The sequence below is a fragment of the Tamandua tetradactyla genome, chromosome 14 (assembly GCF_023851605.1).
Source record: "Tamandua tetradactyla isolate mTamTet1 chromosome 14, mTamTet1.pri, whole genome shotgun sequence".
In the NCBI taxonomy this organism is placed as follows: Eukaryota; Metazoa; Chordata; class Mammalia; order Pilosa; family Myrmecophagidae; genus Tamandua; species Tamandua tetradactyla.
The window spans coordinates 22,693,273-22,707,640 of NC_135340.1; the positions used below are offsets into that span (position 1 = coordinate 22,693,273).

A 14,368-nucleotide genomic window follows, 5' to 3' on the forward strand; every position below is an offset into this window, starting at 1 on the left:
GAATTATATTAGAGCTACTATACTAATATTATGTAAATTACAAAGCATATACAAGAAAACATAAATTTAAAAGGGTATGTTTAAAATATAACAAAACAAAGAAGCAAAGCTTTCCTTCCATATCCAACGGATAGTCCTACATACCCTGTGGGGCCTATAAAACTCACTTTAGAGACTTCTAAGACCAACACTGAAAGTACATAAATGAATAGTTTCCTAGACTCCTTTCCCCTAGGGCTAAAATTTACTCTTATAGATCCTTCCACTCAAATGCTGAGAAAAGGGCAAGCCCCAATCCATGGAAAAGTTAGGATAAGAAAGTCAGCTTTTTGAGCAAAGCTAAGCAGAAGGAGCCCTCATACAACATCAGCTCCATGAAATCAAGAATCCACAGTAATGAATCTCTAAAGAGGCTCGAAATAGAACATCCTAACTGGAGCTTTTAACTTCTTACAGCAATACATTCTAGTCCCATGTCACAATTAATGTCCATGGACCTGAGCCATCCATACCAGTTCAGGCAGATGGAAGGGCTGGGAAGAACCCTGAGATCTCTGCAAAGACCAAACATGCCCTCCAAGTAAGTGCACTATTAATTAAACCTTAATTTGGGAAAAAGAGTACAGGTCTATGCCAGATACTAATAAATCACATGGAACAGATGCAACTCTTCCATTCTATATTCAGCACTTCTCCTACAGGTCATACGTCAAAATTATTTAAGTCAGAGATGCTGTTCCCTAGTTAAAAACACTACTAATCACGTATACAAGCTATATAAAATCATTCCTTGTTAAGTATACATGAATTAATTTAAAAAGATAAGACAGTAGTCAATCATAAAATACTGTAATATATCATATTATCTTAGAGTTATCACACTGCGCTGCTCATATTTCTTAGCTTTCTTCTTCATAATTTCTGCCTTAACATTGCTACAGGATGTCAAAAGGTGAAAAAAAAACCCTTCATCAGGGTCACAGAATACTGAACACATTCCTAAGGGAGATTTTCACAAGCTTATTCAAAACACTTAGGGATACTAAATGCTTCTGAAGAAATGGCCCAGGAATACTCTTATTGCCTTTTCTTTCTAGTTGACAATTTCCCTGTCATACATATAAGCATTAAAGAGGAAGCCGTACTCAGTGTAGTGCCTGAAAAAAAACCATTTAAAATGTCTTTCTTTCCTAAGCTATACCATCTCATCAAGACTAGCGGCATTTAACATGAGGTGATCGAACCCTCTCTAATGTCTCTTTTTCATCCTTTGAGTTCTTATTTTGTGCTTTACACTGTTTACAAGCCTCATGGGTATGGATGAAAAAAATCAAATTAAAACAAACAAACTTATCTACCTCTGTACCTATTGAGTTTTCTGTTTCCTTTCTTTTTTAAGGAAGATGGGATCCTTTCTCCATCCAGGATAACTAATTTTCCTAACAAAAATTACTAAAAAAAATTTTCATTTTTTAGTTCAGGTTGCCTAAACTTACATGTTTATCTCCCTACTCTTCCAAATCCCCACTGAAATGAAAAGTTAAAATTAAAAGTAAAAATTAGAACCATAAAAGCACTACAGAACAAAAGAGAGTGGGTCAGAAATTTAAAACAAGACTCTACCTCCATGGTTAAACTTTAGGATTGGTAAAAAAAATCACCTAGAGCCCTGGTTAAAACAGACTAGCTGGATTTCTGGGAAGATAGCAGAGTGGGGAGCTCCAGGATTCAGTCCTTCTACCAAAACAGGCAGAAATTATCTGAAACAACTATTTTGAAACTCCGCAGGCCAAAAAAACAGTACAGCATCCATGGAAGAAAGGGAGACAGGGGGTGATAAATTATAGTAAAGAACTATAAACTACTCTCTCTACATAGCAGCTACCAGCACCCATCTCCCACTCTCACAGGCAGACCTTCCTGATAGGAGGGCTGAAGCTCAAGAAAATCTCTGCCTTATCACCAGGTGGTTAAAAAAACAGAAAACAGGCATTCCAGGGAGTAAATCCCAGATTTAACATTTCGAAATGTTAAAATTGTACAGTGAACACAACAACAAAAAAGAAACAGGAAATTATGGTCCATCCAAAGGAAGAGGATAAAAATACAGAAAATGCAAATGAAAAAGAGAATTTGGGTGTATAGAAAAAAATACTTTAAAAAAATGCTCTTGAGATTTTGTAGGTTTGTCAAGAGTGATGCCCACGGCCAGCATCATACACAATGGGGAGAGACTGAAAGCCTTCTTCCTAATGTGGGAATGAGACAAGGATGCTTTCTGTCACCACTATTATTGAACATTGTACCAGAAGTTCTAGCTAGGGTAATCAAGCAGGAAATAAAAGGCATCCAAATAGGACAGCAAGAAGTAAAACTTTCATTATTTGCAGATGACATGATATTACGTTTAAAAAATCCTGAGAAATCTACAACAAAGTTACTTGAGCTAATAAATTCAACAGTAGGATACAAGATTAATGTGCAAAAATCAGTAATGTTTCCACACGCAAGCAATGACCTAACTGAGGAGACAATGAAACTATAAAACACTATTAAAAGGAATCGAAGACCTAAATAGGTAGAAAGACATTCCCTGCTCATGGATAGGAAGGTTAAATGTATTAAGATGTCAATTCTACCCAAACTGATCTACAGATTCAATGCAATACCAATAAAAATTTCAACAACCTATTTTAAAGACTGGGAAAAGCTAGTTATCAAACTCATTTGGAAGGGAAAGAGACTTTGAGTAGCTAAAAAATATCCTGAAACAGAAGAACAAAGTGGGAGGACTAACATTTTCTGATTTTAAAGCTTATCATAAAACCACAGTGATCAAAACAGCTTGGTACTGGCACAAAGTATTGATCAATGGAATAAATTAAAAGTGTGGAGATAGACCACCAAATCTATGATCAACTGATCTTTGATAAGGCCCCCAAATTCACTGAACTGGGGCAGGACAGTCCTTTCAATAAATGAGCATGGGAGTACTGGATATAAATAGCCAAAGGAATGGAAGACTATCCTTACCTTACATCCTGTTCTAGTTTGTTAGGTGCTGGACTACAACACATCAGAGATGAATTGGCTTTTAATAAAAGGTAATTTATTTTATTAGTACTTCAGAGGAAAGGCAGCTAATTTTCAACTGAGGTTCTTTCTTATGCAGGAAGGCACAGGATGATCTCTACTGGCCTTCTCTCCAGGCCTCTGGGTTCCAACATCTCGGGGTGATTCCTTTCTGCATCTCCAAAGGCCTGGGCTGAGCTGCAAGGGCTGAGATGAGGTATGCTGAGCTGCTTGGGCTGTGCTGCTTTGAGCTCTCTCATTTAAGCACCAGCCAATTAAATCAAACATCATTCATTGCAGCAGGCACGTCTCCTAGCTGACTGCAGATGTAATCAGCAACAGATGAGGTTCACGTACCATTGGCTCATGTTCACAGCAGGAAAACCAGGCATCTTCACCTGGCCAAGTTGACACCTGAACCTAATTACCACACATTCTTTACAAAAATTAACTCAAAGTGGATAAAAGACTTAACATAAGAGCCAGTACATAAAACTCCTAGAAGAAAACATAGGGAAAGACCTAATAATAGGAGGTAGCTTCCTAAACTTTACACCCAAAGCACAAGCAATCAAAGAAAAAATAGATAAATGGGTACTCCTCAAAATCAAATGCTTCTTTGCCTCAAAGGAGTTTGTCAAAAAGGTGAAGAGGCAGCCAACTCAACTGGTGAAAATATTTAGAAATCACATATTCTGTATACATAAAGAATATACATAAAGAAATCTTACAACTCAACAACGAAAAAACAAACAAGCCCATTATAAAATGGGCTAAAATATAAACAGACATTTTTCCAAAGAGCTAATACAGATGGCTAAAAAGCACATGAAGAGATGCTCATTTTCATTAGCTATAGAGGAAATACAGATCAAGACTACAATGAGATATCACCTTACACCTATAAGAATGGCTGCTATTAAACCAAGAGGAAACTATAAATGTTGAAAAGGATCTGAAGAAATTGGAACACTTATGCATTGCTGGTGGGAATATGTAATGACACAGGTGCTATGATAGACAGTTTGGCAGTTTCTTGGAAAACTAATATCATGTTGCCCCATGACCCAGCAATACCACTCTTCAGTATATACCTAGAAGATACTAGTGTTTAGTATATACCCAGAAGATCTGAAAGCAGTGACACAGACATCTGCACATTGATGTTCATAGTGGCATTATTCACAATTGCCAAAAGATGGAAACAATCCAAGTGCCCATCACCAGATGAGTAGATAAACAAAATGTGGTATACACATACGATGGAATATTATGCAGCAGTAAGACGAAATGAGGTCCTGAAGCACATGACAACATGGATGAACCTTGAGGACATAATGCTGAGTGAAATAAATCAGACACAAAAGACATATACTGTCTGATTTTGCTATTATGACCTTGGTAAACTCAGAGACTTATAATATAGAATATAGGGGACCTAGCGTTTGAGTTGTGCAGCTCTGAAAATCAACATTACTACATACAACAACTGTTAAAGAAACCAAAAAAGAGACAAGGCTTCATTTGAAGATAAGAATGAAGCAAACTGGGTCAGGACTAAGGTGAATCAGAATACAGGGGTAAGGATACCATTGCCTGTATTTCAGAACTTCATCTATTCTATGAGACCAAAGGAAGAAAGGTTTATCTTGTCCAAAACTTAAATTTTCTGTAGCACATAAATCAACCTAACCTGTCTGGACAGCTCCTTTAAACAACCCAAACACATGTAGCCCAGAATAGGAACGAGGGTTTGTAATTTTGTATAGCTTAAGGTAACACCCAGACACATCTCAGAGAATGTTGGGCAGTTACTTAAAAACTACTGAAAAAGTCCCTTAAGGGATGGGAGAAAAAATATGAAACTATTAAACTTTACCACTGGGGAAACCCCTGATACTGTCTCAAATATTAGAGACTCCCAAGTCACCAGGCCAAGCCTTTGATCTTGAGGCTTACTTTTGTGAAGCTTCTTTCTGTTACAGAGACCCTAAGCCTACCTATAGTTCTGCCTAAGAGTCACTTTCAGAAAACCTCTTTTGTTGCTCAGATGTAGCTTCTCTCTCTCTAAGCCCAACTCTGTAAGTAAAATCATAACTCTCCCCACTACATGGGGCATGACATCCAAAGGTGAAAGTCTCCCTGGCAATGTGACATATGAATCCCAGGGATGAGCCTGGCCTTGGAACTGTGGGATCGACAACACCTTTCTGACCAAAAAGGGGGAAAGAAATATAACAAGATAAGGTATGTATCACTGGCTAAGACAGTTCAAACAGATTTTAGAGTTATTCTAGAAGCTACTCTTACAAAAGTTTTTAGCTAGATATTGCTTATTACCACAGTTTGCCAAACTCAACCAAAACCATTCCTGTTAATCCTAAAGAATACTTAAAAGGGCTCTACCTGAGAATCTATGTAAGTTTCATGTACTAATATTTCTTTCCAGAAATCATCAAAAACTACAGATGGGTTCCTAGGCCAGAGAAGTCCTTAAACCCAAAGAGGCCAGCCTCTCCAAGAGCATCAACTACTTCCATCCTGTGCACCATATCATCAATACCCTTTTCCAACATGAAAAAATCTGGGCAGAGCCCAAATACTCCAAAGATTGAGAGAACAGCCAAAGGAGAAGGAGTTATAACAAAGAAGATACGATTGAACAAATGAGTGATAACAAAGAAGATAGGATTTAACAAATGAGTATGACTGCTGAATTATTATATTGATATTTCTTTTAGGTTTCAGAGTCTTGGAGCAGCTAGAAGGAAAAACCTAAAATTATGTAACAGTAACCCATACCAAACTCTGAAATCTGTTCTATAACTATAACTACTTTTTACAATGTACTTTTAAATTTATAGCTGTTTTGAATATGTGTTATATTTCAAAATAAAAAATGTTTTAAAAATAAAAATTTTTTAATTTAAAAAATTTTTTAAATTATATGGAAGGGTAAGGAGCCCAAACAGCTAAACCCATTTTGAAAAAGAAGAATGAGGTGGAGGACTCGCAGTTCCTGATCTCAAAACTTATTACAAGGCCACAGTAATCAAAACAGCATGATATATCTTGGGTAGGACATGAGATTTTGTTGGTTTGTCCAGAGTGATGCCCCAATGAATCCCAGAGTGATTCGATCAGTGAGTGGGAAAGTATTTGCAAAGTCCCCTTTGGGGAATGGTGAGAACGGGGAGAAACTCAACTCCCCCAAGTTGAATTCTTGATGTTCTCACAAGCAGTGTGGACAAAGCTATAGGCTGAGCCCAGTCTTGGGGTTTGTTCATATGAAACTTAACCCCACAAAGGACAGGTCAAGTCTACTTAAAATTTAGGCCTAAGAGTCACCCCCAAGAGAACCTCTTTTGTTGCTCAGATGTGACCTCTCTCTCCAGCCAACACAATAAGCAAACTCACCACCCTCCCCCTGTCTACATGGGACATGACTCCCAGGGGTGTGGACCTTCCTGGCAACGTGGGACAGAAATCCTAGAATAAGCTGAGACTCAGCATCAAGGGATTGAGAAAAACCCTAGAATGAGCTGAGACTCAGCATCAAGGGATTGAGAAAACCTTCTCAATCAAAAGAGGGAAGAACGAAATGAGACAAAGTATCAATGGCTGAGAGATTCCAAACAGAGTCCAGAGGTTATCCCGGAGGTTATTCTTACGCACTGAGTAGATATCACCTTGTTATCCAAGATGTAATGGAGAGGCTGGAGGAAACTGCCTGAAAATGTAGAGGTGTGTTCCAGTAGCCATGTTTCTTGATGGTGATTGCATAATGATGTAGCTTTCACAATGTGACTGTGTGATTGTGAAAACCTTGTGTCTGATGCTCCTTTTATCTACCTTGTCAACAGAAGAGTAGAACATATGGAATAAAAATAAATAATGGGGCAACAAATGTTAAAATAAATTTAGTAGATTGAAATGCTAGTGATCGATGAAAGGGAGGGGTAAGGAGTTTGGTATGTATAATCTTTTTTTTTCTGTTTTCATTTGATTTCTTTTTCTGTTGTCTTTTTATTTCTTTTTCTGAATTGATGCAAATGTTCTAAGAAATGATGAATATGCAACTATGTGATGATATTGTGAATTACTGATTATATATGTAGAACGAAATGATCATATGTTAATGCTTTTGTTCGTTTGTTGTTAAATTTTTTAAATTAATAAATAATTTTTTAAAAAAACAGCATGATACAGGCATAAGGACAAACATACTGGCCAATGGAATAAAACTGAGAGCTCAGAAATTAACCTTCATATTTATGGCCAACTGATAAAAAGGGGACAAAAATTACTCAACTGGGAAAGAAAAGTCTCTTCAACAAAAGGTGCTAGAAAAGCTGGATCTCCATTTGCAAAAAAAAAAAAAGAGAAACCCAAACTTACATAATATATAAAAATCAACTCAAAATAGATCAAAGGCCTAAATCTAATAGCTAGAACTATCAAATTCCTAGAGGAAAATGTAAAGAAGCTTCTTTGGGACCTTGTGTTTGGCAATGTTTTTTTCTTAGACATTACACTCAAAGTACAGGCCACAAAAGATAAAACATAAATGGGACCTCATCAAAATTAAAACTTTTGTTCCTCAAAGGACTTTATCAAGAAACTAAAAAGACAACCTACAAAATGGGAGAAAATATTTGGAAACCACATGTTTTAGTTTGTTAAAGCTGCCAGAATGCAATATACCAGAAATGGAATGGCTTTTAAAAAGGGAATTTATTAAGTTGCAAATTTACAGTTCTAAGACCATGAAAATGTCAAAATTAAGGCACCAAGAAAAGGTTACCTTCACTCAAGACAGCTGATGAGTCTGGAACAACTCCGTCAGCTGGAAAGGCATGTGGCTGGCATCTGCTGGGGTCTTTGGTTTCTGGATACCTCTGTCAGCTCAGATGGCACATGGTGACATCTGCTAGTTTTCTCTCCTCAATTCATGGGGTTTCCCCAGGGGCATTTTCCTTCTGCATTTCCAAAGATCTCTGGCTATGTAGGCTCTGTCAGCCTCGCGGGCTCTGAAACTTTTTCCAAAATGTTCTATCTTAAAGGGCTCCAGTCAACAACCCCACCTTGAATGGGTGGAGACAAACATGGAAACCCACCTAATCAAAAGATATCACCCAAAACTGAGAGGGGCATATCTCCATGGAAACAATAAAAAAGATCCCACTCAGCAATACTGAATAAGGATAAAGAGCATGGCTTTTCTGGGGTACACAACATTTTCAAACCATTACACCACATATCTGATAAAGGTTTAATATCCAATATATATAAAGAAACCCTTCAACTTAACAAAACAACCCAATTTAAAAATGGGCAAAAGACCTGAATAGATATTTTTCCAAAGAGGAAACTGGCATGACTAAAAAGCACATAAAAAGATGTTGAATATCAGGGAAATGCAAATCAAAACCACAATGAAATACTATTTCACACCTATTAGAATGACTACTATTAAAAATAAAATGGAAATTAACAAGTGTTGGAAAGGATGCACAGAAACAGAACTCTCATTCATTGCTGGGAGCAATGTTAAATGGTTCAGCTACTGTGGAAGACAGTTTGGTGGTTCCTCAGAAAGTTAAGAATAGAACCACCATATGACCCAGCAACCTACTACTAGGTATATAGCCAAAAGAACTGAAACCAGGTGTGTAAATATTTGCACACCTATGTTTATAGCAGCATTATTCACAACTCCCAAAATAAGGACGCAACCCAAGTGTCCATCAACCCCTGAATGGATAAATCAAATGTGGTATATCCATACCACAGAATATTATCCAGTCATAGAAAGGAACGAAATCCTGATTTCTGCAACAACACTGCTGAACCTTGAAGATATTATGTTGAGTGAAATAAACCAGACACAAAAAGACAAATATTGTATGATTTCACTCATTTGAAACAATTAGAATAAACAAACTCACAGAGTCAGAATCTAGAATATAGGTTCCCTGGGGACGACGGAGGAATTGGGAATAGGAAGTTAAGGCTGAAAATATACATGATTCCTACTGGAATGATGGAAATGAATCTCTAAAGTCCCTTTTGCCATGTAAGATAACACATGTACAGGTTGTGGGAATTAGAAGATTGACATCTTTGGGAGGCCATTATTCCACCTCTTAAACCATACAAGGAATCACGGAGGTCCTCCAGAAAAGCAGAAAGGAATTCAAAGATAAGGACAAAATAAGGAACATGAAAGTGGGTTCTTCATAAAAGGAAGAGAATTGACAAGAAATAAAAGCAAAAAACTTTGAGATTGTATATTGGGATCTCCTCAAGTTTAAAGAAAGAAGATTCCATTTTCTTCTCTAAAAATCCAATTATGCTACTTGGTCCTACAGTGAATAATATTTCGTAACCAAAATGTTCATTAGTTTCCAATTTTCAAAACAACAGAGAGTCAAACATCAGAAGACATGAATGTCTACATGCCTAGTTTTGTCTATTTGCTGGGTTCTGGGAGATTCTGGACTCTATATGTTGATTCCATACTAGTATAAATATAGATAACTAACATTAATGAGAGGATGAGAAAGAGGTACCTCCATATACTATAAATGAAATATAAAATGAAACAAACTTTTAGGAGTACAATTCAAAATGTACATAATTTTTGACCTAGTAATAATACTTCCAATTAAAATGTGTATACTTTTTGACCTAGTAGTCCCACTCCTAGAAATCTATCCTACATAAAACATCATCACTTATTGATAAGTGTATTAGTTTGTTAAGCTACTGGAATGCAATATACCAGAAATGGAATGGCTTTTAAAAAGGGAATTTAATAAGTTGCAAATTTACAGTTCTAAGCCTATAAAAATGTCCAAACTAAGACATCCAGATAAAGATACCATAATTCAACAAAGGCTATGGCTCTGAAACACCTCTGTCACCTAAGAAGGCACATGACTAGCATCTGCTAGGATCCTCGGCTTCTGATTTCAAAGTGGCTTGTCACTTCTGCTCTCCAAGTGTCTGCCTCGGCTCTACTCTCTCCAAAATGTTTCCTCTATTTTAAACAACTCCAGTAAACTAATCAAGAGCCACCTGGAATGGGTGGAGTCACATCATCTCATCAAAAGGTCATGCTCACAATTGGACATGCCACATCTCTGTGGAAATAATCTAATCAAAAGTTTCCACCTACAATTTTGAATTAGGATTAAAAGAAATGGCTACCCCCACAAGATAGGATCAGAATTAAAGCATGGCGTTTCTGGGGTACATAATAGCTTCAAAGAGGCACAATAAGAACACTATATAAGAATCCCACTGTACTAACATTTGGAGTAGGAAAAAAAACTGAGAATTAACGTAAATCTCTCAACAAAAGGGAATGAGTTAAATATATTATACTTATCAATATTAAGAAATGGAAACATCATTAAGAAGTATAAAGTACATCACGGAAAGACATCTGCACACATATATGCACATACGTATTTTTCAAAATTTTACATGCAGTAAGGAAGAGCTTAGAGGTTATATATAAAACTGTAGCCTAGGATTAATCCTTCAGAAAAAAGAGGGACTGTGTGAACATTCAGTTTACATTACACACATATTCTATCCAAATTTTGTTTCAACGGGCATATATACATTTAGAATGTTTTTTGCCTTTTAAAAAAAATGTACTTCTAGCACTTAAAAACTGAATCCAGAATAATCCTTTTTTAGATTGTAAATGGCAAAAATTAGTTTAGGATATGACACCATGCAAGAAAATGAAAGTCTTCTGTAGAATATATAACAACCAATATATGATCAACCCTTAAGTATATCACCATTACTTATAAATGTAACCAATTTTACCCAGCATTTTTAGTTCCTTAAAGACATGCAATTGACTGGAAGTATACTATTTAACTACTGACAGGGTAACTGAAAGAATGTCAATATGCTCTTTATCATTGCCTTCAAAACATTTTAATAAATTAATATTTCTATTAAGAAACACTTACTGAATCATTTGCTGCTAGTGCAAGTGCAAGGTTCACTGGAAGAAACAAAAATATAATTAAATTCAGTAAGTTTTCTATTAAAATCTATTTTGCCTTTTAATATTCAATGATATAATAAAAACACAAAAAAATGTTAATATATCTCCCTTATTTGTAAAGAAGTGCAATAAGAAAATATGGAAAGCAAAAAGAACTTTTAAAAGTAATACTCCAACATAAGCAAGAGATACCTAACCAAAATTAACAGCTTAAATAATCCATTTATGTTACAGTTTTAGTTAAATAATCGACGTGGTTAAAAAAATAACTTTAATGGAATACATAGCTTCGATTATATTCAAAGCATATTTTGAGGAAGAATTATCTATATCTGTTGTTTAATAAATACAAACATGTATGGTCCTATTGCCTTTTAAAAATTAGTACTTGGTATTGAAAGAGTTACAAGTGTCTAACTCACAAATACCCCTGTACGCAAAAGGTTGCACTGCTGTGCACAGCGGGAAGGGAAGAAGGTAAAAGGGTAACATGGTAAAAAATGTTCCTAAAACTGCCTTTACCAATAAATCTGAAACACTTGCAGGAGGAAAGTAGCAGTCTTCAAACCACCACTGCCTTTCCACCTTTAGCCAGCAATACGGATATACTACACAGGAAATGAAAGAGAGGTCAGGAAGTAATGTATTTACAGTACTGATCAATGGACCCTCAAGCAGTGGATCACACTTCCTAACAGAAGAATGTTATAAGTGATACCTGCGCTGTTTCCTTTAAAGTAGTTAAGATCATAGGCTTTCAAGGCAGACGGGATTCAAATTCCAGCTCTACCATCTTCTATTTTGTCACCTTGAGCACATTATTTAACCCCTAAATCTGTTTCCTCTATACAATGGGGAAAATTCCTACTTCATAACTGCTGTAAGGATTAAATGAAATAATAAATGTAAAGTATCTAGCTTAGGGCATGGCATTTGATAAATTAGTATTTGTAAATTATAAAACAATTATGGATTTCAGGTATATGACAGGTTTAAACATAACCTGTTTATGTTTAACATAATACAACATTTAGACAAAAACTTTTATTCATCTTAAATTAAGGTCTTCTTGCATTTATATAATAGAATCACAGACCATGTTTGTACTAGTCAAACGTCATCATTCTAATCCAAATAACTAATCCAAAATATCTCTACCACATCTATTCACATAGGATGTATTTTGAGAAAGTTTTGGACAGGAATCAATAAATATAAGTCCAAAAGAGTTATATAGAAATAATCCATTTCGCTTACGTTTGCTGATAGAACTACTATAAAAAATATATAACCCAGCTGTTTGGAAGAGATAGTGTAATGTTAAAAAAAAGCATGGAAGAGGCATTTACTGAAGTATCTATTGCGTCTCCCTCTATACTTTCTCATATACTTTTTTATTTAATTGCTTTCACATTCCATGACAACAGATGATCTTTTAACTAAAGACCATAAATAAACAAACTAGAAACAGGAAACACAACATCAATCCATTTTAAATGAATGCTAGTTTACAGACCCCAAAATTACACAGCACAAAACCCAAAGAATTTGTGGGTCTTTACACAGTCTGAGAAATCATGGAGAATTTAAAAGGACTGAAACTGCTGAAAACAGGTAGGTAAATGGACTCTGAATTTTCAAACCATGGGGAGAGGGAGATTCTAGAACCAAACATTAAGAGCATCAAAATTTAAAAACAAAATATCAAACAGATATACCATAGGCCCTTAGAAAACAAAGCAAAAATGTGGAGGATAAAACATGAATTCATTAAGAAGAGACCACTAACCAGTTTTTAATAATAATACAGTATCTCTCACTGTAATACTAGATTAGAGGTCTATCAAATACAGCATTTGATAAATCCTAATTTTTTCAGAACATCTGATACTCTTCCTCAATTCACTTCAGGTCAAAATGGGAAAAACGGAGTTAACGTAACACTTTGTAATTAGTTTTATAACTGATTGAACAATTAAAAACCTGCTATACCCAGAAACTACTGAATATGGTCTCACTGTCAACACACAGGAAGACCTCTGATGATATTCACAGAACTCTACACCTGGCTCTTTATTTTAAAATAGCACGGACTTGAATGAAACTAAAGAGTTTTAAGGTAAACATATGTCCCAACTTTAGATTAATAGTCTGAAAAAACCAAATTTAAAAAATTTTAGGCTAAAACTATGCCAAAATTAATAAAACTACAAAAATAGGTTGGGCATGGATAATTAAAAGTACAATTATAAAAACGTGCTATCTTCAATTGTTGCAAATGTTCCACACCAATGCAAGGTGTTAGTGTAGAGTGCTGTGTGGGAATCCTGGATCTTATGCATAATTGTTCTGTAAAGCCACAACTTCTCTAATAAAGAAAAGGAATAGGTTGGATAAGACATGATTTAGCAACCATTCCTATTGAAATGATTGAAAATTCAATATGAGGCAACAATAAGACAAGTGCTTTTTACAACTGATAGTTGTCAAAGCTATTGGATTTTCCTTTGCAGCATAAAAAATTATGATTCCAATTAATAATACAAGTTACCTGTGGTGAGTAGGATTGGGAGAAGGGAAGTTTCCCCTTTTACTTTATCATACTGTAATAATTTCTTTTAGAAAAAGGTTTCTTCTGAAAATGCTTTTGGAATATCTGTTTATTAGTCTTGGCAACACTTCTATTTCCAATGTCACTTCTTTTATAGGTTCTGAAAGTAGCACTTCAGTCACAAAGAACTCTTCAATCAATAAAAAGAACCACTAAAAAAATTCTCTGCTCATGGTAAATTCATATAAAAGATAGAAAGATCATAAATTTTTAAATGGCTAAAACAATATTACACCTTTTCAATATTTTCAAATATTAGACCTAATGACTATAACTGAAAATTATGGTTAAATGAAAAGAGTCACAATACGAAAACAATCTCATTGCAATACATAGCTGCATGTACATTGATAAAAATTGGGACAAGAACATCAAAGAACAAATACAATTTAGTATTAAATTTACTAGATTATTTTAAATAACAAATACAACAACCAACTAGTGAGCAGTTACTATCTAGGAGACTCTGGGATAAATGGTTAATTTAATTTGTACAACAACCCAATGTAAGAGGTTATCATCATCCCCAGTTTAGTTAGGTAAACTAAGCTCTAATGAGCAACCTCATCACCTTTTCCTCAGTTAAGAAGTCAAACACCTAGTTATGTACCCAGTTTTGCCTGATTTCAAAATCTAAGTTCCTAACCATTACC

At 35.3% G+C, this 14,368-nt stretch overlaps 1 protein-coding gene and 1 long non-coding RNA gene across 9 annotated transcripts in view; one reads left to right on the forward strand and one right to left on the reverse strand.

The window, feature by feature from the left end:
• Positions 1-14,368, reverse strand: part of NUBPL (NUBP iron-sulfur cluster assembly factor, mitochondrial) — a 298,898-nt gene that overhangs the window by 283,555 nt on the left and 975 nt on the right. For 2 of the 3 annotated variants that reach the window (XM_077126997.1, XM_077126999.1), the window contains exon 3: positions 11,067-11,101. The exons of the other annotated variant lie outside the window; for it this stretch is intronic. In XM_077126997.1, coding sequence (XP_076983112.1) covers positions 11,067-11,101 — 35 coding nt within the window. The remainder of the gene's footprint in view (positions 1-11,066; positions 11,102-14,368) is intronic. 3 annotated transcript variants of the gene reach the window in all.
• The window catches only part of LOC143655674 (uncharacterized), a 52,300-nt gene that overhangs the window by 6,166 nt on the left and 31,766 nt on the right, over positions 1-14,368 (forward strand). For 5 of the 6 annotated variants that reach the window (XR_013162224.1, XR_013162227.1, XR_013162225.1 and 2 more), the window contains exon 2: positions 457-580. This is a non-coding gene — a long non-coding RNA (uncharacterized LOC143655674). Of the gene's footprint in view, positions 1-456; positions 581-13,812; positions 13,890-14,368 lie in introns of all 6 variants that reach the window. The other variant, XR_013162226.1, reaches the window with a different exon arrangement.